General features: G+C 40.4%; 1 protein-coding gene across 1 annotated transcript in view; it reads right to left on the bottom strand.

Moving 5' to 3' along the window:
- MALRD1 (MAM and LDL receptor class A domain containing 1) overlaps positions 1-25,836 on the bottom strand; it is a 230,601-nt gene that overhangs the window by 80,067 nt on the left and 124,698 nt on the right. The window contains 3 exon segments of the mRNA XM_067470328.1: positions 3,290-3,451; positions 10,834-10,962; positions 21,379-21,559. Of these exon segments, the coding sequence (XP_067326429.1) occupies positions 3,290-3,451; positions 10,834-10,962; positions 21,379-21,559 (472 nt within the window).

Raw genomic sequence — 25,836 nt, 5'->3', positions numbered from 1 at the left:
AAAATCAAAGTATGACTTGAGATATTGAAATAAATATGCAATATTATATATGGTTCCATTTCTTTATCCTATCAAATCTATATACAAGTTAAGTAACCAATGTGGTGTAATGGTTTGTGCATTGAACTCTGGAGACCAAGATTCAAATCCTCAATTGACCATGGAAACCCACAGGGTGACTGTAGGCAGGTCACACTCTTTCGGCCTCAGAAGAATGTCAAAGGAAAACTCCTTTGAACAAATCTTTCCAAGAAAGCCCCCATGATAGGTTCACCTTAGGGTCACCATAAATTGGGAACAATTTGAAGACACACAGCAACAAATATACTGATTAACCCTTGAGAAATCTCTGTGACATTATATAATAGTTTACATCCAATCTTCCCTTCAATAAGGTCAAAAAAAGAGTGAATGGCTCTCCTGAACTAATATTTTATCATCACAGGACAAGCTGAGAAACAGTGATTGACCCAACTTCATCCACAGTGTTTTATGGTGCAAGGAAAATGTAAACCTTTGTGTACCAAGTCCCAGTCCACTAACCTAACCACTGCATTGGGCAAACTCTGCAATTCATATAACCAGTGTGCACAAAAGCTCCAAGGAAAGCCACATAAACTTATTGTGACTTTTTCAAAAGTAACATTTGGGGAGAAAAATAACCCCTTAATTTTGCTCATGATATTTGCACATTGACTCACCAAAGAAAATGATCGGGGTGGGGCTCTAAAATTTGTCTTCCTCTCACTTATTTATGTATTATAGCAATGTATATTCAATACTAGGGAATATTAGCTTACTACAGAAACTATAGACCCTGCATAAAGTGCACTTTAATGTACTGGGTTTGTTAAATGTATCAAGTATACACAGCCTAAGAGAGACACTCTCTGGTTTAATTTTCTAGTTGAAATGGTCTAACTTTATTAAGAAGTATATTCCAATGGCATTCTAGGAAACTGAAGGGCAACATGTTAGGTGTTTGATGAAGCAATTTGAGAAAATAATTAATGTACATTACATAGCATTTGAAAACTTCTAACAGGTTATGGAATGATAGAAATTGCAATTAGCACCTTTATGAGATAGCAAATCTTATGTTTACTGACAACTTTTCCAGACAGCATTAATGAACACAGCACAAAGAGAGTGTCAGGGAGGCCATTCTTTTGTCTCTTCAAGCATCCAATGCAGCTGGATTGAGGACTGAGGTTGAGCACCAAAAATGGTTTTTATAAGAACTAGTCGCATTCACTTTTACCTATAATTGCATGTAATTTTGGCTTTTTCATTCCTAAAGTGAAAGTATCCAATGGGTTTAAAATCTATAGTATAACAGATTTCAAAGTCTTTAAGATCGTTGGCTTTTAGGAGTTGAAACTTGCTTCATTTAACCCTCAATCTCGTGCAATTTCCTGCTATCATTTGGTTTTCAATAAAAGTATTTTCAGTGGCAATTGAACAAAAACTCCCAGCTATTCTGAAAGTTCAGATTATGTCTTTAGTACAGACAATAAAGATGATGTTCTTACGAGCTTGAGATCTGGACATTGTAGTTTTGAGAAAGGAAGATAAGATTTCTAGAAGAGGATTGATAGCATCATATAATCATATGGCCCAAATCTTAACTTATGGCCTTTCAACTGCTAGAACGGCAGAGCTCCTATCCTTCTGTAACTTAGGTCCCTACAATGCTGTTTAAAGCACCCCATAAAATGTGAATTAACCTGGGGAAAATCTAGAACCCCATGTTTAATCCTGGGAAGATGCAGACCTTCCAGGAATGTCCTCATCTTTCCAGATATTGGGCCTGCCTCTCAAGATTGCCATCTGCAATCCCAGGGACAGTCCCTACAGCCATTCCGCTTAGACGGGCCCTGGCAATCTGCGAAGATGGGATGGCAGTGCTATCCTTCCCTCCATGGCATCTGTTTCACCATTTAAAAAAGCATGGAAAGCCTCCTTACCAAGGCTGGATGCTTCTCCGTGCTTATGGTGCCTCTCTAAAACTCCTTCGCATGATTTAGATGCATCGTGTAGCATGGAGAAGCATCCAGCTGAGTAAGGTAGAGGGCCATATGCCTGTGTTCACCTGTGCTAACAACAGTTCAGCATGGGTGAGTGTCTGGCCACCTCTTGCTGAAAAGGCCATGAACTACACATTTGAGCCAATATTTCTTTTCATGTCAGGAGCAACTTGAGAAACTGCAAGTTGCTTCTGGTGTGAGAGACTTGACTGTTTGCAAGGACATTGCCCAGGTGATGCCCATATGTTTTGATGTTTTACCATCCTTGTGGGAGGTTTCTCTCATGTCCCTGCAAGGGGAGCTTGACTGACAGAGGGAGCTCACCCATGCTCTCCCCAGATTCGAATCTGTGACCTTCAGTCCTGCTGGTACAAGGGTTTAACCCATTGCAGCACCGGGGAATCCTCTGGGCCAATATAGAAAGGCCCTTATCTGCTAGGTCATCTTTATTTCTAGCTCCTAGCATCCTTGTCTTTGAAATGGCTTTGGCCTCCTTATCTGCTTCCTATATATTTATTTACAGTATTTATATACCGCTTTTCTTGCCCCGGGGGGGGGGGGGGGAGGGTCAATAGCCCATATACATTTACTGTACTACTTTACTTCTTCATCAAAATGGGACTTGAAAGGGGAAAGTTTACAAGGCCTCTTTAATTAACAACTTAAAAAAAACCAAAATGCAGGCAAATGTACAGAAGCACAATTTAATCTAACAGAACAGTATTTTTCTCCCAGGGGGTCCTGATTAATTTGTATCTTTACATTTTATTTAGCAGTCCATTATCTTAGAGAAAGGAATAAAGAAATGCACTCAGTCAAAACACAGAATCAGGAGTGATATACGTGTATTTGCTTTGAAGGGAACAATTGGTAAAATTGTACTGACTTCTGCTAACTCAAGCACAGATGAAAAAGGTTGATAAGCAGCAACCTCTGGGTGACTTTATGTTATCCACATCCAACCAGCACCATTAGACAAAACTAAAAGTGCTCTTCTTAGCATTTTCTGGTATCCTGTTCACTCTTGTGTAGTCACAACTGAAAATGAAATAACCTTGCTTTCTACTCCACCCTGCCTTTGGCATTCTGCAATTAGTTCTTAGGAAGGATACATTCTGTATGCTTTTCTTCTTTAGAAAGCACACAAAATTGGTCTCATACCCCTCTGACCATTCTGTCAACAAATAGCTAGTGACTATTTTAGCGAGGAATAACAACTTCCAGTCATTTCTCCCAAATGGCTGAGACCAATAGCCCATTACCTGGGGTGTGATCCTGTATTAGGTCTCCTTGTTCTATAACAACCTTGTTGCCAATGTTCCAGTCAAAGTCATCTTCAAAATCTTGTCTAAGTCCACACACAGAACTCCATTCTTGGCCTTGAGTCTCAAAGTTACAGCTTCCTGGGACAGTGGTGTATTGGCCTACCAAAATAAAGGGGGAAGGAAAAAGCACATTCATTTACTAATAATTAATGGTCTTCATTATTGTATGTATATTGTATGTATATAAACCTTGTAAGCCGCTCTGAGTCCCCTTCGGGGTGAGAAGGGCGGCATATCAATGTCGTAAATAAATAAATAAATTCATAAACAACTGTTCATCACCTGGTTCAAAAACAGTTTACATTTTTAAAATATTGTAATAGAATGCACCAGAACTGTTTGCAGAGTAGAAGCAAAGGGGATTTATTTCTCATGTGAGACCAATGGAAAACCATAAAATATCATAATTGCAGTACTATTTGTTGAAGCTATTCCCAGCTGAATGAATAATGCAATATTACTCTTGGTTGAATGAGATTGTTGACACTGGCCAGGCCTCTATGAGGGAGATGCACAATGAACAGTGTTCTTTCCATTACCAAGTAAGCAGGCACAAAAATGTTACTACAGCTCTAGGAGCCACAACGTCATATGTATAGGTTTTTATATTTTGGTTGTTTGGCCAGCTGGAGTAGACCACTGAATGAACAAAAATATAACAAGTTAGCATGTATGTAACTTCCTTTAATTCAGTGGGTCTACTCTATTTGTCTTCCTCTGAAGATGAGAGAGTACAACTGGTCCAAGGTTACACAGTCAGTTTCCACGGTCAAAGAGGATTTGGACCCTGGTCTCCCAAAGCCCTAGTTCAACACTCTATCAGCTTCATCACATTAGCTCTCCTGAATTGCATACAGTAGGTATTTAAGAAGAATCCATGAACTGCAGATGCAAGTCAGCTGCCTGTTTGCACCTTCTTTCCATTTGTTTCTTTTTGATGTAAAGCAAGTCTGTTTTCAAAGGATGGGGAAAGGATTGTTCCATTTGTCTTTAAAATTGCTTTTATTTCAATATGCCAAGGCTTTTGACTAGATGGTTCATCAACAAGGAGGCCTGCTATTAATAAAATCTATGCATAATTGAATGCAGTTCAAAAAAAGTAAATGTGCTTTCAGCCTGTGTGCAGTTTCTCTTCCATCAATAACATTACTGATTTTAAGAACTTCATGTTACTCTCCATTTGGAAGGAACAGTGCCTCTTTCTCTCATTAAACTTTTTACTGTCTCACAGAAGCAGTTATACAGTGGGACCAATGTATCTCCTAAGATTTGGTCCCAGGGCCCCTGTGGACACCAAAATCAGTGAAAGCTCCAGTCCCATTATATACAACAATTTAGTAAAATAGTGCCCTTTAAATAAAATGGCAAAATCAAGGTTTGCTTTTGGGATTTTCAAGTCATAGAGGGTTGAAACTAGGCTTATGTGTTTTGGCCGAACCTTGATCCATTTCTGCTGGTTGAATTTCGGGAGACCCCCGGATTCGTTTTCATGTGCCTCCCGAAAATGGACAGGTAGCCAAATAGCCGTTTTCAGTCCACAGCCAGAAAATGCAGCCCATTAGTGGCAATAAGGAGGAGGGCCTCTTTTTATTTTAGGCAATGACATTGTTTGTACTTATATCCTTCGTTAAGACATGGATTAAAAGCATCAGAGTTGGGATCCCACTCTTTCTGTGATCCTTTCTCCTTTGGTCTGTAGAGGAGACCTGGGTCTAAAGAAAGGGCTTAAGATACCACTTTTTCTGCAATCCTTTCTCTTGGCCAGAAAATGTGGCTAGATCCAGCCCATTGGTGGCAATTGGGGGGGGGGTGCTTCTCTTCCTGTCGTTTTAGGCAATGGCATTGCTTGTCCTTAGATTCTTCATTACGATCTGGATTAAAAACATCAGAGTTAAGATACCACTCTTTCTGCTATCCTTTCTCTTTGGTCTGTAGAGGAGACCTGAGTTTCAAAAAAGGACTTAAGATACCACTCTTTCTGCAAGCCTTTCCCTTTGGAGAACAAGCCCTATGAGGAGTGGCTTAAAGAGTTGGGCATGTTTAGCCTGAAGAAGAGAAGGCTGAGAGGATACATGATGGCTATGTATAAATATGGGAGGGGAAGTCATAAGGAGGAAGCTTGTTTTCAGCTGTCCTGGAGACTAGGATGTGGTACAATGGCTTCAAAGTACAGGAAAGGAGATTCCAGAATGTGCTGGACACCCCTTCATTGGAGGCTTTTAAACAGAGGCTGGATGGCCATCTGTCAGGGGTGCTTTGAATGGGATTTTCCTGCTTTTCGGTAGAATGGGGTTGGACTGGATGGCCCATGAGGTCTCTTTCAACTCAATGATTCTATGTTCTCTAGAGGAGTCCTGGGTTTAAAGAAAGGGCTTAAGATACCACTCTTTCTGCGATTCTTTCCTTTCAGTCTATAGAGGAGACAGGTGCTGCAGGCGGGTGCATGCTCTCTCCCTGCAGAATGCAGTGTTGGCATTTTAAGGAGGCTTCCCACTTCCCAGGGAAGGAAGAGTGATCATCCTGGAGCTATCCTACCCAGGGCTTCCTTTACAAAGCCCTCTCTTTGTCCTTCCTGGAGTGGTGCCTTTCCCCGCTCGCACTTTTTCTTGTAGTGGCTGCCTCCCTCCCGCACTCCACATGTAACTGAAAGCAGCTCATTCTCGACAGCAACTGTTCTGTTGGGGCTGAAAAAAACATGATGGCTGACCCCTTGCTGTTACGGCTGGCTAGTCAAACCAAACAAGCCGGATTGGCTGAAGGAAACCAACCAATCCGAATCCCTGTACAAGCCTAGTTGAAACTGTGAATGTAGAATTGATGAATACAGAGGTCTGACTGTGTACTATTTCTGCCACAATTAACTAAGAAAACCAAGATGTCAAAAATGATATAAACTTGTTCCCTGAGCAGAAAAGAGATACAAAATCTTATCACCCCTAAGGTAAAGAAATTCCTTTTACAGCACAGAGGAAAATAAATTCCTTTTACAGCACAATCATATACACATCTTCTCAGAGGTATTTATTTATTTATAATATTGATATGGTTGCTCATTAGCATATAGCTTTGGGCAAAATTGAGAATAAAAAATGCAACATAGCAATGTTATAATATGATTAAAATATATCAAAAATATTAAACTGCTCTGAGGGTTTCCTTTTCAGCAGTGGGGGAAATGTGACCAAGAGCAACTCAGAATTTAAATCTATATAAATAAAAATGTAATGTTCATTTGTGGGATTAACATAACTCAAAAACTACTGGACAATTTGACACCATATCTGGACACAATTCACCTATCAGGCCAACAAGTGACCCTCACTCATAAAAACACTGAAAAACACAGCGGAAGAGACTTAAAAAGCCAAAAAAACAAACAAACCCCACATTAAAATGCATGCACAAAACCACATATATAGACACACACACACACACACACACACACACACATATATATATATACACACAACTCATATACAAAGACTGGGCCACAGCAATGCATTGCAGGGGACAGCTAGTTGTTACATAAAATGAAAGATGGTTTAAGAGTCCTAGTTGGGTTAAAAAGGTACATATCTCATACTGAAAATACAATAAAGAAGGTAGTGAGTGAGACAGTCTGGGCAGGTCAGGGGCCAGGGTATAATATAAAATTTCAAAAGTAATTTTTCACATATGCTGGTTAAAGTATAGTGGCAGATTTATCTTAGAAAGCAAGTTTTCTGAGCTCTGGAGATAAGCATTCAGTCTCTGGGCGTGTCTTTATATGGCCTTAATAGCCCACACAATCCATGTAGTCACTGGCTGGCTTTATGATGTTTGGCCACTTACAGTCCTTATTGCAATGGTAAATCCAAGTAGAGTCTGCATTGAGGAAAGTTGAGGGATACTCTGGAGTTTGACCAACATTCTGGAGCAACCCCTTGGTTTGGGCAAACTGTGAAAGCAGGACCAGGTCTGATGCAGATCAGTCCACTGTCCATATGGGCTGCTGCTGCCATCCCATTTTTCCTGTGCAGCAGGAAAATAAGTGGTGTGTTAAGTGGTGGGTTGGAGATGAAGTGGATGGCCCCATCTGCTATTAAGTGACACTTGTAATGAGCCCTCAGACAGAAAGGCTACAATCCTAATGTATTTACTATGACATAAAGAGCACTGACTGCAGTGAAACTTTGTTCTGATTAGACGTGTAGGATTGCTTTGAGAGTGCTTCAAATGTCTCAGGATCAGAGATATGTGCCACAACTCCCATTGCCTATTGAAGCAAGCTTTCTGCTTTTAATGTCTGCTTATACAGTTCCTTTTCATTCTTTGTGAAAACCTATTTGTTACACAGTTTGGGCAGCTTTATCGAGGCTCAAACTGATATACAGATGGGACTGTATGGCTCTGTTCATTGTCTGTATAAGAAAAGAAAGCAGATGCGATTAGCAGTCCTTCAGGGGGTGCTTTCACAAACCACTACAAAGCACAGTGTCCTATAATAGCATTACAGAATGAATCATGCTTTTCATATTTATTTATTTTTTTGCTGAGAGATCATTACAGAGCATTAGATTATTGATGCATTGGTTCACTTATGGCAGCTGGAAAACATGTCAAAGAATGAAATCGTTATGTGGGAAAGATTTATTTTCTCTTTGTTGAAATTTGCTTACTAGAGTGCATCTAGACTGTAGAATTAATGCAGATTGGTGCCACTTTATCTGCCATTGCTTAATGCTATAGAATCCTGAGAGGTGTAGCTGGGTGAGGCATTTGAATATTTAGACAGAGGAGCTGAAAGACCTTGTAAAACTACAACTCCATACAATTCCATAGCATTCTGTCAGGGAAAATGCAGTCTTACAAGGACTTTAGCCTTCTCTGCCAAAGAGTGCTAGTGCCTCAACAAATAATTTCCATGAACCCACAGCATTGAACCATGACAGTTAAAGTGGGAACAAACTGTGTTAATTCTACAGTGTACATGCATTCTTAGTTATCTTTCTCATAATATTAGGATAATAAATACATTAGCAGGACTGCTTAGTATATTTAGCATAGACCAGGCCTTGGGCAAACTTCGGCCCTCTAAGTGTTTTGGACTTCAACTCCCACAATTCCTAACAGCCTACTGGCTGTTAGGAATTGTGGGAGTTGAAGTCCAAAATACCAGGAGGGCCAAGGTTTGCCCATGCTTTGCATAGACACTTTTTCTTTTTCAAAATTGGTCATGTTTTATCAAGATGGTGTTAATCTCCATTTTTTGTGCCACTGGTGGTTATTGTTCAGCTATTTTATTATCTTGGGTTGTTATCAGCGGTAAATGTTGTTCAGACACTAGAAATGTAAGATGCAAGTTCAAGTGTTTATCCACACATGTATAAATAAATACAGCACATGGCAAATATTTTCATGGTGGAGGATTCAACAAGGTAGCTTGCATTAGCTACCCAGGCATGTATTTGTCTACACACACAGAGAGTAGTAGGTCACCATTTCTAAGTTATATGATAAAACTCTTTTGTTTTATGTTGCCTATAATGAACCTTTTCCCTCTTATATATGCATTTGCTTCAGTTTCAATAGAACTCTCTTATCTCAAACAAAGAAGGAAAGCAATGTAATCATTCAAGCTAATTGGGTCCCTGAGGAGCAAATATTTAATGGCAAAACATGTTGGATGAATGCAGACTCAAGTAAAAATGTTTTGTTCTATACAAAGTGTTAACAAGTAGTTTGAGCTATGGCCTCACTTGTGATCTGTGTTTTTGTTATAAGGAAAATAATTTCCGCAGAACAGAAGGAATGATTTCTTTGTTCCTAACTATGATGGAGCTAACCCAAGTTCCACATTGATTAGCTTAGTAACAAACAATCGGTATGTTGACTGAAAAGGAGGTCGGATAGAGCTGCAAATTTTGCTGAGAGGGATAAAGCCTCTTCATATTGGTAACCATCCACCCATCTGCAAATGGGGATTTTCCTTAATGATGAAAATGTTGCCACTTTAGTCTATAAGAGAAGAAACAGCAGTCTTGATTGGATTTCTCACTTCCAAAAAGCAACCAAGGATTTCTTTCTCTTGTGTATAACAACTGAACTACCGCTTAGACCACTGGTTCCCATCCTTTTTTTGACCAGGGCCCACTTGACCAGGGACCCCTTTGAACAGGGACCACTTTCCAACATTAGTACCAAAAAGGGCAGGGCTGGCTAGCTCTGTGGAAAGGAGCAGATATAAAATAAGATAAAATAAAATAAAATAAAATAAACAAAGAGTGGTTTGAGAACCACTGGCTTAGACTGTTGTGTGATTGTGTGTGTTCCATTTAAAACCCTGGGATTTGTTGTTTGGTGGGACACCAGCACCTTTTGGCAGATAAGGCTAAAGACCTTGTAAAACTTCAGCACCCATGATTCCATAGTACTGAGTCATGTCAGTTAATATGATGTCAGACTGCATTAATTCAACAGTGTAGATCATGCATGGGCAAACTTTAGCCCTCCAGGTATTTTGAACTTCAATTGCTATGAGCACAATTGTCTTTCTTCTTTGTGGGTAGTTGGACTGGATGGCCCACAAGGCCTCTTCCAACTCTATGATTCTATGATCCCACAATTCCTAAATTGGCAGGCTGTTAGGAATTGTGGGAGTTGTAGTCCAAAACACCTGGAAGGACAAAGTTTGCTTATGTCTGGAGATGCACCCAGAGTTAGACAGTAGATTGGGCTTAATGTAGTGTCAACAGATTCAGGTTTGGAAACTCAGAGTTCCACTTCAAACAGTTAAACAATCCTCATATGTATTTTCTATTTAAAAAAACATGTAATGGGAGCAACTAAGCAACAAAAGACTGGCACAGCCATACAAATTCATCAGTACAGAGCAAAAACTCATACATGTTCTTTTGTATCTTATTCATGTGTTCTTTTTATCTGATCAACAGAAGGTGTCAAAGGTTTGTGAAATATGGCTCAGAATGCTTTGTATATGTAAAATCACTAGAAGGTAACATTTTCTGTGATTAAGATATGTAACTTTTCCTCATTGAGGCCTTATGATTATTTTCTGACTTTTCCTGTCACAATCTGTATTCACTTTAAGCTGTTTGGTTCTTCTCTTAACATTAAAATCAGTTACATTTTTCTATTTTGATAATCTGTTTAAGAATGGATCATTTTTTGTTTTTTGCTGAAATGTGAGATGAAAAGAGTATTCACATTTGCCTGTAAGAGTTTTTTGAGTAAGCATGCTGAGGATTGGCCCAGAAATGGCAATATGTTTTGGAAAATGTTGACAGGGTACAAGGTAAAATTGGATTTATCCAATTCTCTAGAAATAAGGAGGTGTTGAAACTTGAACACAAAGGGGACTACAAAGGAACATGTACTCATCATTACATTTTCCCAAATAGCTTTAAGAAGCTGTAGTTGAGCACCTAATTTTTCCCCTTTCAAAATGCAACTTACATGAATGTAGATATAGAAGTACTTACTGCAATCAGCTTCATCTGACCAGTCTTTGCAGTCAGGCTTGTAATCACAGACAAGGTGAGACTCGATGCACTGCTTGTTCTTACACACGAAGTCAGTAACAGCAGGGCACACTCCAGAATCCTCTCCAGCTGAAACCAAAAGGACAGCTAAATCAATACTTTAATTAAATCAAAGAATGCCCTTTTTGATTTGTTTACCCATTATACACCATCACACGTGTGATTTACTGCTTCCAACAGATGTTATTCAATCCCACTCGTTTTTAAAGACAGCTTGTACCTGCTTAGACTACTTTATTGTCCATACTCAGGTTTTAATAGATGGGAAGCATTCTGCAGACTGGAATACAATTCAGTTGTGAACTAGGATAAGTCTTCATTGCCCTTGTTAGATTCCAGATGCATGGCAGTATGTATAATAATATTTATTGTTACGATGACATTTCAAAAACTGGATAGCAAAGCTTGTGATGTAAAAAATACACAACTGAACATTGCCTTCAGATACATTAGATCAGGGGTTCTCAAGTTGTGGCTCCCCAGATGTTTTGTTAGAAATCCTAACAGCTGGCAAATTGGCTGGGATTTCTGGAAGTTGTAGTCCAAAACACCTGGGGATCCACAGGTTGAGAACCACTGTACTATATAAAGGAAAAGGCTGATGATGATGATGATGATATGCACTGAATTGCATATATGCAAATAACAGGGTTCTATTTTCCCCAGAGGCGGCCCTAGGTAATTTTCAAAGGTAAGCAAACAGTATTTTGGCGCCCCCCCCCCCCCCAACCAATCATTGATATATATTTTCTGTTTGTCGTGCGAGTTCTGTGTGCCATATTTGGTTCAATTCCATCATTGGTGGAGTTCAGAATTCTCTTTGATTGTAGGTGAACTATACATCCCAGTAACTACACTTGCCGCACTTGCTCCCTTGCCTGGCCCACTTTGGGTCCGAGAGACAGAGGTGGGGATGCCCACCCTTTCCTGAAGGTAGGCGCAAAAACAAAGGAGGGAGTGGAGGTGGGAGATACCTCCAGCCGGAGGGGCTCTCTCTCTCTCTCTCTCTCTTGGTCCCAATGGCTGAAGAGAAAGTCAGGAGAATAGGCGACTTTTGGTGCGCATGCTGCGGTCTTCAGACATGCCTCCGGACCCGAAGCGGGCCAGGAGCAGCGGTGGATCGGGAAAGGGAGCCAGTCATGGGGAAGGGATCGAATGTGGAGAACAATTGAGCGCCGGCTCTGCTCCCGCACTTGGTGGCCGGGTGGAGCAGGAACGAGAGGGGTTAGGCGAGGTTCAAGGGCCCGGCCCCTTTGGGAAGAGGATTGCCTGGCAGCGAGGCAAGAAAGCCGAGGCTCCCCCCCGGACTGCTAGGGCTGTTGTGAGCTGAGGGCGCTCCTCAAGTGGCAGTCGAGGGGCATTTACTGAGGCACCTCTCCGCCCCTGGCAAAAAAAGTGTTCTGTGACCGCTTACTTCACGTAATGGACGAGCCGCCCCTGATTTTCCCCAAAGGGTTTAGCCCCGTGATGCAGTGGGTTAAACCTTTGTGCCGGCAGGACTGCTGACCAATACATCAGCAGTTTGAATCTGGGAGAGCGGGTTGAGCTCCCTCTGTCAGCTCGAGCTCCCTCTGTCAGCTCTAGCTCCCCATGCAGGGACATGAGAGAAGCCTCCCACAGGATGGTAAAACATCCAGGCATCCTCTGGGCAATGTCCTTGTAGACGGCCAATTCTCTCACACCAGAAGTGACTTGCAGTTTCTCAAGTCGCTCCTGACACACACAAAAAAAGCAGTTTTGAAACTTGGTGTCTGTCATCCTGCAGTCAGAGCTGGCCCCAGGCATTTTGCTACTAGAATCAAAACCGTTAATGGAGTCTTCTATTGACTCAAACAAAGCTTTAAGGTACACAGAGCCAAATCATTTTGACACATGTTGAGGAAATCTCCCCACTGTTTAGGCCAGCAAGCAAGAATGGCCTATCTAAAAGCATAGAGTGAGTATGGAATTTTTTTTTGTCGTGTCAGGCGCGACAAGTCGCTTCTGTTGTGAGAGAATTGGCCGTCTTCAAGGACGTTGCCCAGGGGACGCCCGGATGATTTGATGTTTTTATCATCCTTGTGGGAGGCTTCTCTCATGTCCCCGCATGAGGAGCTGGAGCTGATAGAGGGAGCTCATCTGCCTCTCCCCGGATTCGAATCTGCGACCTGTCGGTCTTCAGTCCTACCGGCGCAGGGGTTTAACCCACTGTGCTACCGGGGGCTCCTCATGAGAAAAAAAAAGATAAGTATTGCATTCCAAGTGGTTATTTGAGCAAATCATTCTATAGAAACTGGTGGTTTTTTTGGCTTCCTTGTTCTGATAAACATTTTTATCCTATCCGGAAAGTCAAATAAAATGTTTGGTAATAAAAAAGAAATATAGGACATAAAACAAATTTTGAATCCATTGCTCACTGAAATAAGACTAAATAATGTAGAGACAGGGGAAATGGACATGGATCATAAAGATACAGAATAACAATGATATATATTCAAAGGAGGTGACATTCAAAGAGAACTTTTATAGGACTCCTCTGCCGTCAGTGTTCTATGAAGGGGAAATTAAATGAAGGGTAGATTATCACCTAAGGACCCACTCTAAATATAAACATGATTGTCTTTTATCAAAAAGATGTAATCTAATTTACCACTTTAAACACACCTTGACAAAGGATTTTATGTACAACTTATTTTAGAACTTGGGAAGACTATGTTCATGGACTACAACTTCCAATATTGCCCAACTGAGTTATGGACTCAGTTGAACTTCCAAAGGGAAATCTCCTTTCCCTCATCCCAGGTGGCGCAATGGGTTAAACCCTTGTGCCAGCAGGACTGAAGACCGACAGGTCAGAGATTCGAATCCTGGGAGAGCATGGATGAGCTCCCTTTTCAGCTCCATCTCCCCATGCAGGGACCCATAAGGATGGTAAAACATCAAAATATATCATGGCATCGCCTGGGCAACGTCCTTGCAGATGACCAATTCTCTCACACCAGAAGTGATTTGCAGTTTCTCAAGTTGCTCCTGACATGAAATAAATAAATAAATAAATAAATAAATAAAAATCCTCACAATCTTGATGGAGAATAATAGTTTGACCAGCTAGTTCAGCACCAATCATGGAACACTATCAGACGAGGGACGAGGGAGAGGGCCTTCTCGGTGGTGGCCCCCCGGCTGTGGAACACTCTCCCGGCACACATCAGACAGGCGCCCTCCCTCATGTCCTTTCGAAAAAGCCTAAAGACCTGGCTGTTCGAGAGGGCATTTAATTAAGTGCTAAGCAACAACATTACGGTAATGAGAACTGGAATGGTATAAGGAAGATGAGACTGGCTATGATTCTACTAAGAGACGAAGCGGATTTTTATGTAGTTTGTATTTCTCGTATAGTTATATGTTGTTGATACTGGCCTTTGTAACTGTCTTTTTATGTGTACTGTACACCGCCATGAGTCGCCCGTAAGGGCTGAGAATGGCGGTTAATAAGTGCATCAAATAAATAAATAAATAAAATATACAGTAAGACCCAATCAAAGATTGCAGTTTACACCTGCAAAATACATAGCACATAGTTGCATTGCTCTACATTGCATAAGGACTCAGCATTAATGCAAACAACCAACTACATTTCGCTCCACTACAGTTTCATCCTCTATCAGCACTCACAGTATTTGTCCTGATCTATGCACAGCTTGTCATGATGATAAGAAAGAGGTTGCTGATGTTACCTTCACCAAGATCATAGAAAACTTTTTGAGAACAGACTTTGAATTTTTGCTTTGATTGCTTTGCTTTGTTTTGCTTTGCTTGATTGTTGTTAACTGCTATGAGTCACCTAAGGGCTGAGAATAGCGGTATACAAATGAAGTAAATAAATAAATAAATAAATAAATAAATAAATATTTCCCTATTCATGGACTCTTAAGTTTCTCAGTGGCACATATTAAAAATGGGGAGGAATTTCTCAGGATACTTGTGTGCACTGCTACTGTAATACACATTATTTAAGATCTCTTTGGGTATGTATGTTGATATACATATATAATGTTAGGCTGTAATAGGGGCCTCTAACCATGGAGACCAGGCCACTGTCCATTGATCCCACTGGACTCACTGGCTACCTTTATCATAATGAGACCAATGTTCTGGTTACAGGCCTGCAATAATATGGTGATTGCAGAATCTTAGCAGCATCCTCTAGGCCCCTGATGGTGAACCTATGACACGTGTGTCAGCACTGACACGCATGGCTATTTTTGATGACACGCAGACACATACGGCCACATATAGAGAAATACACCTTATAAGAGCCAATCTAATTCCATCCTTAAATTTGTAAAGTAAAAGTAAAGGTAAAGGTAGTCCCCTGACATTAAGTCCAGTCATGTCTGACTCTGGGGTGTGGTGCTCATCTCCATTTCTAAGCCGAAGAGCCAGCGTTGTCCGTAGACACCTCCAAGGTCATGTGGCCGGCATGACTGCATGGAGCGCCATTACCTTCCCACCGGAGCGGTACCTATTGATCTACTCACATTTGCTTGTTTTCGAACTGCTAGGTTGGCAAAGGCTAGGGCTGACAGCGGAAGCTCACGCTGCTCCCCGGAATCGAACCTGCGACCTTTCGATCAACAAGCTCAGCAGCTCAGTGCTTTAACCCACTGCGTCACCAGGAGCTCCTACAAATTTAACATCTGCACGTTTGAGCATTGTTCACTCCATAACTCAGCATGGATTATACATTTTTCTTATTTAAACTATAAATATTGCAAAATTATTGCTTTTTTCTCAAAGTGACACTCCACCCAAGTTATGCTCAGGTTTTTGGCAAATTTTGACACATCAAGCTCAAAAGGTTGCCCATCACTGCTCTAGGCCTTCCAGTCTGAGCTGGTTCATGTGAGACTCCTTCCCATGGAGCGCTCCAGAGGTTTTCATTCTGTTTTGATTCCCCAATCTTGGCTGTGAACTCATGGCATGGAGGTGTTCTGGAGTCTTGCCATTTTCAGGTATCTTTAAAACTAGCAATGAAGAAAAAAAAAACCTCATACATTTCACAAAGTAGAATGTATCCATGAAAGCCTATGCCAAAGTAAGATACATTCTCCACCAGTCATTAATGTGCCACAGGAGTTTGATATTTTTGCTGCAACAGACTAATGTAAAGATGATGCATTTTCATTCACTTGGATCAACCTATGCTGGTTGCACATTCAATAACTCTTGACCTGTTCAGCATATTTATTCTGAACTTTGACATTTAATTATGCAGAAACATAATTTGTCTCAGAATCAGAACTGAGAGCACTTCATTCATTTTAAAGTTGGCAAAGATCAAGGTACCTTATATTTAAAAATAATGGGAGTGGAGAGAAAGAAAAAAGGAGAAAAGCATTGTTTTGTAATTATAACTTACCAAGTTTATTATGAACCAGCCAGGAATAACACAGATTTGGGTAATTCTGTCCCCTTGGTACCAATGTTGGGGTTTTGCTTTGCTTTGTTTCTGTTTGTTCCGTTTGGGTGCCATGTTCAAGACTTTTTATAAGCTTTGTGGGACTTCATATACTTTTAAACATATACATGCTTCATAAAAAGATTTTAAATCTTTTAGCCTTCTTAAGTTTTATTTTAAACACATCAGCTGTTGGAAAGCACTATAAAACTGCTAAGTATTAAACGTTGTTGTTCTGATATTATTAATTGGATAGATCTATGCAACTTTTGTAATGATTCAAATGTGTCTTCTCCAGAATGTTTAATAAGTGCAATCTTTTAAGGTGTTTTTAACAAATAGATGTTATTTTACATGACATTTATATAACAAAGCATATCTGTAACATCCTAGCTTTAGCTTTCCAGTTTCTCTATTGATTTGTAGTGCCTCCTTGTTTGTTTTGTTTTAGGTCTCATGTCAGCCCCCTGCCAGGCCTTCTGCATTCATTATATACTCTATTGATGAGAGAGCTCTAGATAGTTTGTAACTGAATGAAAAAAGTCTGCCACAGCAAATAATCAATGGCATTGAAGGCAACTGCAAATTATATTTATGCTACCACAAACCATCAGTCACACAAGAGTAAGTCAGTTACCCAACAGGAAAAGAGTAGACTGACATATATGTACAGATATTATGATTCAACACATATTCATAGGAATTCTCCTTCACATGACATGCCTCCATACCTCCTCGAAAGCAGTGGTTTCCTACCTTTGGTCCTTCAGTTGTTTTACACCAACTCCCAGAAATCTCATCCATCTTACTAGCTGTTAGGAATTGTGGGAGCTGAAATCAAAACACCTGGAGGACCAAAGGTTGGGAAGCATTGCTCTAGAAGGTCCTTAGCCCTCCAGTGGGGATTTGGAGTGTGTGGGGATGCATAGAGAGGACAGGATGAAGAAGTCATCAAGCAAATACATACTATGGGATTCAACTCCTTATTTTATTCAGACATTCTATTTTCTAAGATTTTAGAGAGTGCCAGGGCTCCATGTTTCACCCTCTCCACACCTGACTTTCCCATGTTTCCAGGAAATGTCTGAAAGGAAGCTGGAACTTGTGTGCAGCTAAATGCCATCACAGAGCAACAAGATTGCTGACATGCTTCTATCTAGGAAAACGATTAATATTGACCAATATTAATTTCCTGGGATTAAATATCCCAGTTCCTCCTGGGATTTTGCCCTGTCTGAAAAGCCCCAAAGTGGCATGTCCAAGGTCACCCAATGGGTTTCCATGACTGAGTGGGGATTTGAACCATGGCCTCCAAAGTTGTACTCAAATGTACTCAAACCATAACACCACATTGATTTTCAAATGAATCTTACATACTATACTGAGAAAACAATAACTGATTCTTTTTCCAACACTCCAATATTTACAGTTTCCAAGATTTTAAACTCTACTCAGATATAGACTGGTGGGATAGTAAAGGTATTTCCTTTTATGGGATATGTTGAGTTAAGGTTGGTGGTTTTTAAATACATGAGTTCAGAAGGATTTCTTAGAAGTGACACTGCCTTAAAGGCCAATAAAACTCCACACATAATTTTTTTAAAAATCTCAAAAAATATTCTAGATAAGCACTTGCATTTTCCAGTCCCTTTGGTATCAGCACATTTTGCCAATTGCTCAGATTCATATATGAGCAGCACCACATTATCAGCATGTTCATCAATAATGTCTATGGCCAAGGATGACCTTGACAGTTGTCTCTGGAAAAGGATAGATAACACTTACCCCCAGGCAGAAGCTACAAGTCATACTAAATAAGGGGTATTTTCAGTCAAAAACTATGGGGAATCTTACTCAGCCACATGTGTCATGCAGAAGGCTAGGTCTAATCTAAAGATGTGCATCGATTCTGACACAGAACAGACTTAACAAATTACCCTGACTCCTAAAGATTTCTGTCTTGAGGCATTGCAGCCTAGGCAGATGGATCCTACAATAAGCAAAGATTTGTCAGGCACTGAGATACCAGTAATCTCAGCTGCAACCACAGATTTGTCAAAAATGTCATAATCTCCAGATCAGACTTCATACATTTGCACATTTCACACAACTTTCCCTTTTTGAAACTGAATAAATCATGAGCTGAAACAGATATCTGGAGTAAAATTTAGGTAAATGTGAAAGAATAAAGCAGATGTGACAGAAGGTAGGGGAACTAATATTAACTTAGCTATATCAAACACTATATACTTATCATGAGTGATTGGGTGTCATTTGATTGCCATAACATAAAATGAGTACTGAAGGTCCATACTAGTGAAAATAATACTAAAACAGACAACATGAATAAAGAGTTGTAAATCTAGGAATTGAAAACAGTCTAAGGACCTCTTCAAATGGCCCCTGGAGCCAGGCTGTTTCACCAGCAGTTGCCACGTTGCCCTTTCCCTCATCAGATGGAGGAAAGAGAAAAAAAATTCAGGAAGTTCCATCAGAGCTACCCAAAATACACTTTTCTCACCGTCATGGCAAAGGAAGGATCTTGCAAGCCTTCTCTTCCACTTCAGGAGGAATGGGTGTGGGGCCAAGCTAGCATCATTTGATGGTACTTGGCAGGCCCCGTACAGAAGAGGAAAAAGAGGCCATAAAAATCCCAATGTGATGTGACTGTAGAACCAAAATATTGCAGCATAGAGTGTTCAGGCTAGTTAGTAGACATGCTGCCATCCCCTACAATGCTCCATTGTTACCTTTTCAGACCAGTTTTCACAGCCATGGAATCATCCTAGAATCACAGACAAATAGAGTTGGAAGAGACTACATGGGCCATCTAGTCCAACCCCCTGCCATACAGAAAAAGCATCAACATTTCCCAGTTCAAAATGTTAATGCTGGTTGGGACATTCTGGAAGTTCTGGTACCAAAGAAGCAATTTTCCCCAAAACACAAATTATACCCTTATGGGATGTCAAAGAGTTAGTACTTCTGCCTAACAGTTACCAGTCTCTTCCTAGTGGTGCGTGTCTTCCCCATTTTGCTAAACAGCTGTGAGGAGGGATTTCATCTACTTTCTTGGTCACATGCTATACTTCTTTGTGCTCTTTAAAACACTTTGAGGGTTATTTGTAATCTAATAATAATTTATGGGCTTTTTTGATCCAGATGTATATCCTAAGGATGAGCCTACACTGGCTGCTACATCCAGGGCTAGTCCAAACTGGCCCTGGAGATGCTCAGATACACTGGTGGCCACTGGCCATGCTACCCAGTTGGTCTGACCCTACTAGATTATGATCTCACTCATCATGTTTCTGCTGTTGTTCCTCTCATTTTTCCTAGTTTTGTAGGGACCTCTGTTGATGACATAATGGGGTGCACATGATGGCCAGCAGTTTGCCCATAACTGGTCAGCTAGGAGTAATGGTAATGACAATACCAACCAGATCCAAGAAAAGGATGATGATGCCTATGTCCCATCAGGACATTGGATTGGTCTACATTGTAATCAATTCATTGTTTAGGCTGTCCTAAAGCCACAAGATACTCCAGAGTTTTCACCAAACTCCAGAGTATCCTCCAACTTTGCTCAAAGTGAAGCAAAATTGGTTTAACTATGTAAAAAACCAGCAATACTCACTGGAAGTTGACAAATGTTGTGGGAACACTTGCCCTTAGCTACTTTCCTATCAGTCCCTTTCTATGGAATATAGAGTTGCTTTTGTGGAATTCATAGTACCTACTCAATGTTACTGTTTTGGGCCATTGTGTTTCCAGTGTTTTCTGTGTTTTTATTCCACTTTTATTTTGTAGGTCTCACTTATATATAATCTTTATTGAAAATTTTCTATTAAAATCATTAAAAGGCAAAAAAGAAAATAGAGAAAAGAAAGAAGAAAATGGAAAAGAAAAAAGTGAGAAAAAAGAAAATAGCAAAAGTTAAGATAAAGAATAAATTGAAGTTTCTTTTGACTCCCAAGTGTCTTCCTTGAGGTTTCCTCCTTTTCCTTCTTTCTCTTAAATCATTCTCCCTCCCTTCTTTTCCTTTTCTGTTTCAGTGTATCTTCTTTTCTTCTTCATATCAGCAACTTCTTGTTGTTTTGTTTTAAATATTCCGTACTTTGGCTCCAGACTGTTTCTTTCATTGACTTTCATTGTCTTTTTTCTCAAGACAGTAGGCCTCACTTATGACGTGTATTTTTAGTAAGGGAAAGTGGTACCCTGCTCTTAAAGGGTTGCTCCTTTCCATTTAAGAAAATATTTCTGGTTTGCAGATTCAGCCTGTTTAATTGATGTCCTTTTTGGGAAAGCTGGAAGGTTAGAGATAAACAGTGTATGACCCGTTTCTTTAATAGGATTTTAAAAAGGGGGACCAAAAAGTAGGGAGAAATATTGAAGGAAGTTTAAGGCCAATATATTTTAGCATGAGATTTCATTAATTTTAACCCTGTCCTTCAGAAGTAGAGGAACAATGATTCTCACATCAATTTTTCTTCCTTCAGAGCGGCTTTAATGATTTGTTTCTTTGGTTATTTCCCCATAGTTTCTGCTTAGCTATTCCTTCATTGTTTTTCACATAACACATTGCAAAGAAACCTTGGAATTAGAGCCTTCTTCCTTTGTAGGAAGATAAAATAGCACTAGAGTAATTAAGAGAAACTACTCAAGGGGCAAGCATTTGCTCTTGATCACTCATGCCCCACCTGCACTCATGAAAATGCAATAAAACAAGCTGAACTTATGAAAAAGGAAGCTCTTAATTAATATTGCTAGGAACACAGGAAGCAAACACTCTAGATGGGTCTTGTCAATGGGATGAGACTGTTGTATAATACAGTATAAACCAGATGAAGAATTTAGGTGGAGCCATTATATTAGTTTTGCGGGGGGAGGGGAGATATTTCAGACAGCCTGGATCCAAACTACTGGTCAAAGGTTATAACCATCACTTTGAAATATATATTAGACAAAGAACATTTTAAAAATGAAAACCAAGTAAGGGGAGGATCTAAGGTTTTGGAGAAAAGAAAGGATATGTTTAGCCTTACTTGTACTGCAGTTCTCATATTCAATGTCATCTATTGCTGCACCCCCTCCAAGATCTTTGGTTCGGATGCCTTCAAACAGGACTGCAAAATTTCTCAGCTTCCCCAATTGGATTTGTGCTTTCTTCCACTGACCACTGTGAACTCCAGAATCACTCCAAACCTTCAAAAAACCATTCCCAATCTGGAGATTTAAAAAAGAAAAGCTAAAGCTTTGGTGAACATGTAAAACAAGGGGTGTCAGACCTACACCTGATAAGTATATGAACTATTATTTGAAAACTGTAAAATGAAATAGATATGGTACTAGGTTATGTGCCATATTTGCTTGTGAGCATGGACAATGTAGTTCAACCCATCTGGAAAGCACCAAGCTAGGGAACACAACACAGACTTACATTCAATAGTCATACTATATTTTAAAACAACTTTGGGCCATAACAAAACACTATTTACTACACTTCTCATCTTCTAAGGCAAAATACCAACATCACAAATTATTCACTACAGTACAAGAAGCCATACATAGGGATAGCATATCAGAGGTTCTGCTGTTAAAACTATGCAGATGTAGCAACTGAGTGGTTGCTACTGGAGGTTCCCATTTCCCATCATTAATTGCCAGCCTGATCCTACCAAATGGAACCAAAGTGTTTGAATCCTCACACAAAGTAAAGGATCCTTTTCAAGAAAACATATTTGTTTCCTTCTTAAGCTCTAATATCTGGCATTGAAGGTAGGCTGACATGTAGTTAGCCCAGATGGGCATATTATGTATTCTTTGAGGTGCCAGAATGAGCCCAGAGCTTGTGCATTTGATATGTACAAGTTGTCATGAGGATTACGATACATGCATGATGATGCAAACAAGATGTGCATGGTTCTCATTATAGATTATGTGAACAGTATGACATGAATGATGATCTATAAATCTTGTTGTAGGAACCATCCCAGTTTTTATGCACAAGTGGACAACTTGTGACTTTCCAGAAAATGGCTTTTGACTCCCATTGCCCTTCTTCACTGGTATGCTGCCTAGGTCTGTTGGGGATTGCAGTTCAGTGACATCAGGAAAGCTAAAAGTTGCCTTGTTAAGAAATCATGGACTAGCAACATAAAATCACAACTTTAAAAGACAATTATGAATGGTATGGGATGATCTATTTGGATTCAAACTCAAGTTTCAGAGACTTTAGAGTCTGTGAAGCTTCAGCCTTCCATTTGTTTATGTTATTGTGAAAATTATATATCTGATACCCTCATATGAGCTTTTATCAGACCATCTCCTCTCATGTGGCCACAAACACATGAATAACCTATGTACAAGCCATACTGAAGCAATATGGAAGGCCTCACCAACCAGTAGGAACATACTGGGGCCGAATTCTGAAGCTTGCTTTACACAGTTAACAATCCCTATATACTAGTCATATTTGACAAGTGTGGAAGAGTCTGGAAACCAAATTCAGTGAGGAATGGTTGAAAGACCTTGGCATATGTAGCTTGGAGAAGAAAATATTGAGAGGTTGCCACATGAAAGATAGAACAGTTTTGTTCTTGCTGTTCTAGAGAGGAGGACCTGAATCAATAGCTCAGGTTGCTGGAAAGAAAGAGACTGAACATAAGGAGCAGTTTTCTGATGGTATTAACTATTGAAACTAAATCCAGACAAGACAGAGGTACTCCTGGTCAGTCGCAAGGCCGAACGGGATATAGGGTTACAGCCTGTGCTGGACGGGGTCGCACTCCCCTTGAAGGCGCAGGTTCGCAGCTTGGGTGTGACCCTGGACTCATCGTTGAGCCTGGATCCCCAGGTTTCAGCGGTGACCAGGGGAGCATTTGCACAGCTTAGGCTCGTGCGCCAGCTGCGCCCGTATCTCGGGAAGTCTGACTTGGCCACGGTGGTACACGCTCTTGTCACATCCCGCCTGGATTACTGCAACGCTCTCTACGTGGGGCTGCCCTTGAAGACGGCCCGGAAGCTTCAGCTGGTCCAGCGTGCGGCAGCCATGTTACTAACTGGAGCGGGTAGCAGGGAGCACACAACACCCTTGTTGTCCCAGCTTCACTGGCTGCCGATTTGCTACCGGACCCAATTCAAGGTGCTGGTCTTGGCCTACAAAGCCCTAAACGGTTCCGGCCCAAAATACCTTTCTGACCGCATCTTGGCCTACGAGCCCACGAGGACCTTGAGATCGTCTGGGGAGGCCCTTCTCTCGATCCCGCCTGCATCACAGGCACGGCTGGCGGGGACGAGGGAGAGGGCCTTCTCGGTGGTGGCCCCCCGGCTGTGGAACACTCTCCCGGCACACATTAGGCAGGCGCCCTCCCTCATGTCCTTTCGAAAAAGCCTTAAGACCTGGCTGTTCGAGAGGGCATTTAATTAAGTGCTAAGCAACAACATTATGGTAATGAGAACTGGAATGGTATAAGGAAAATGAGACTGGCTATGATTCTACTAAGAGACGAAGCGGATTTTTATGTAGTTTGTATTTGTTGTATAGTCATATGTTGTTGATACTGGCCTCTGTAACTGTCTTTTTATGTGTACTGTACACCGCCATGAGTCGCCCGTAAGGGCTGAGAATGGCGGTCAATAAGTGCATCTAATAAATAATAAATAAATAAATATTGGCCTTTGGAGATAAAATGCCTTGGAGAGTGATTGACTATATTTCCTTGGAAGTGTTTAAGCAGAGGTTGAATGCTATCTGTCAATGATGTTTTATCTGTGGATTCCTGCATTGATATGGGGTGAATTGGTAGCTCTTGCTCTCCCTACCAACAGTGAAATCATATGATTATATGAATATTCATTGAATGACACGTGTATCAATTATCTTTAGGAGAAACTACTGCAGAGTTTGGAAACAATCCCCAGATTCCCCTAGTCAGCCTAGTAATTGGCAATAGTGACTGGGAGTGTTAATCCACTAAGTACTTTTCCCAGGTTCTGTACCTGGCAGTAAAATTGATTCCAGTAATAGAGCACAGATATATGGTGTTTGCCCTACTCTTTCCTACATGCATTTAGAAACTATAAAGTGATTAGTAAACAGAAAATGAAACAAATTGGGCCCTTCTTGATACTTAACTTAAATGAATTATATGGATGCTAATAAAAAAATTATTATAATGAATGTAATTAATATGCCTACAGTGAATTCTACTTTGGAATGTGCTGAATCTATTCAGCCCATGCTTTAACCCACAGTTCAAGTAGTTCTGACACCTCCAGTTGAATGAAATTAGCTCTTACCCTACAACTCAGTAGCCCTGGAAGGATACTCCAAGGACCACGAGAAGCCATAGAAATCACAATATAAGCTTTTCAATGAAGACAACCACGGAGAAGGAGACTGACTTATCAATACTCCCACATGGTCCTACAAAATAAGCTCTCCAATGGCTGTTCTTATCTCAAAGGATGTATTTTAAACTTTCTACCTACTCCCAAAATGAGTGGGTGGGAGAATCTAGAATACAAGCTATTACTTTGGCTTCAATAAACCCCTTCCCTCATATCTTTCAATGGACAGGGATTTTATTTCCAAATTGAAAAAATAGCCCCAAGGAAGGAAAAAAATAAATCAACAGAAGTCTCCTCCTCATCAGAGGCACAGTTCACAAGGCAAACGCCAGAGGTTGGTGCAACAAAGCCAAGGTCAGCAGATCTTTTGGATACAGCAGTGCCTCTAAAACTAGAATATCATGGCTGTTAGTGTTTCACACATGTAGAACATGTGCCATGAAAGTGGTTGAATGTTTTTGCCATTGTTTCTTTATGTTTTCACTTTTTTGTATGCAAAATAAAATAACAAATAGGATAGCAGAGCCTGGGATAGTACCACTGAGCAAACCCTTTCTCTGTAATTTGGTATCGATTTCTATTGAGCTAATAACGAAGTTCTCATGCGTGTGCCTTACTAATTGATTTCTGATAAAAAAAATCGTGCTATTCAGAGAAATGATCCATGCATGGTGCTGGTCTGCAAGCCATTAATTACTGGTTCATGGCAAATTTACAGGGAAGAAAGAAACAAAAATAGCCTATTAGTATAAATATGGCACTGGTTTCTGGCACATTTTTAGGAGGAAATCCTGTGGATCCCCAATATCAGATAGCTTAAGCAGCATTGGTAACGTGTATCGAAAGCTGATGAGCAGAACACATCTTTGCCATTCTTTGCTATGAAGACCTATTAGAGAAAGTTGTCAATAAAGCATGAGAAACTGATAAACACCAAGGCTAGTAAATGGAATTGGCTTTTGTTTAGCATAATGATAAGAAAATATGACAAGGAGAATCCAGGCACTTAATTTTAGCTAATCCTTTAGATGTCTCTGCACATACATGCAGTCTGCCCTTGAAGTCTCTTTGGTTTGAGAAAACATCCCAAAATATTATTAATATGAAGAGTCTGATTAATTTTACAAAACTAGATGAGAGCTTGCCATTGA

Source organism: Anolis sagrei, chromosome 6, assembly GCF_037176765.1.
Source record: "Anolis sagrei isolate rAnoSag1 chromosome 6, rAnoSag1.mat, whole genome shotgun sequence".
Lineage (NCBI taxonomy): Eukaryota > Metazoa > Chordata > Lepidosauria > Squamata > Dactyloidae > Anolis > Anolis sagrei.
Note: the sequence above shows the minus strand (reverse complement) of the source record. Positions and strands in the feature narration are given on the sequence as shown.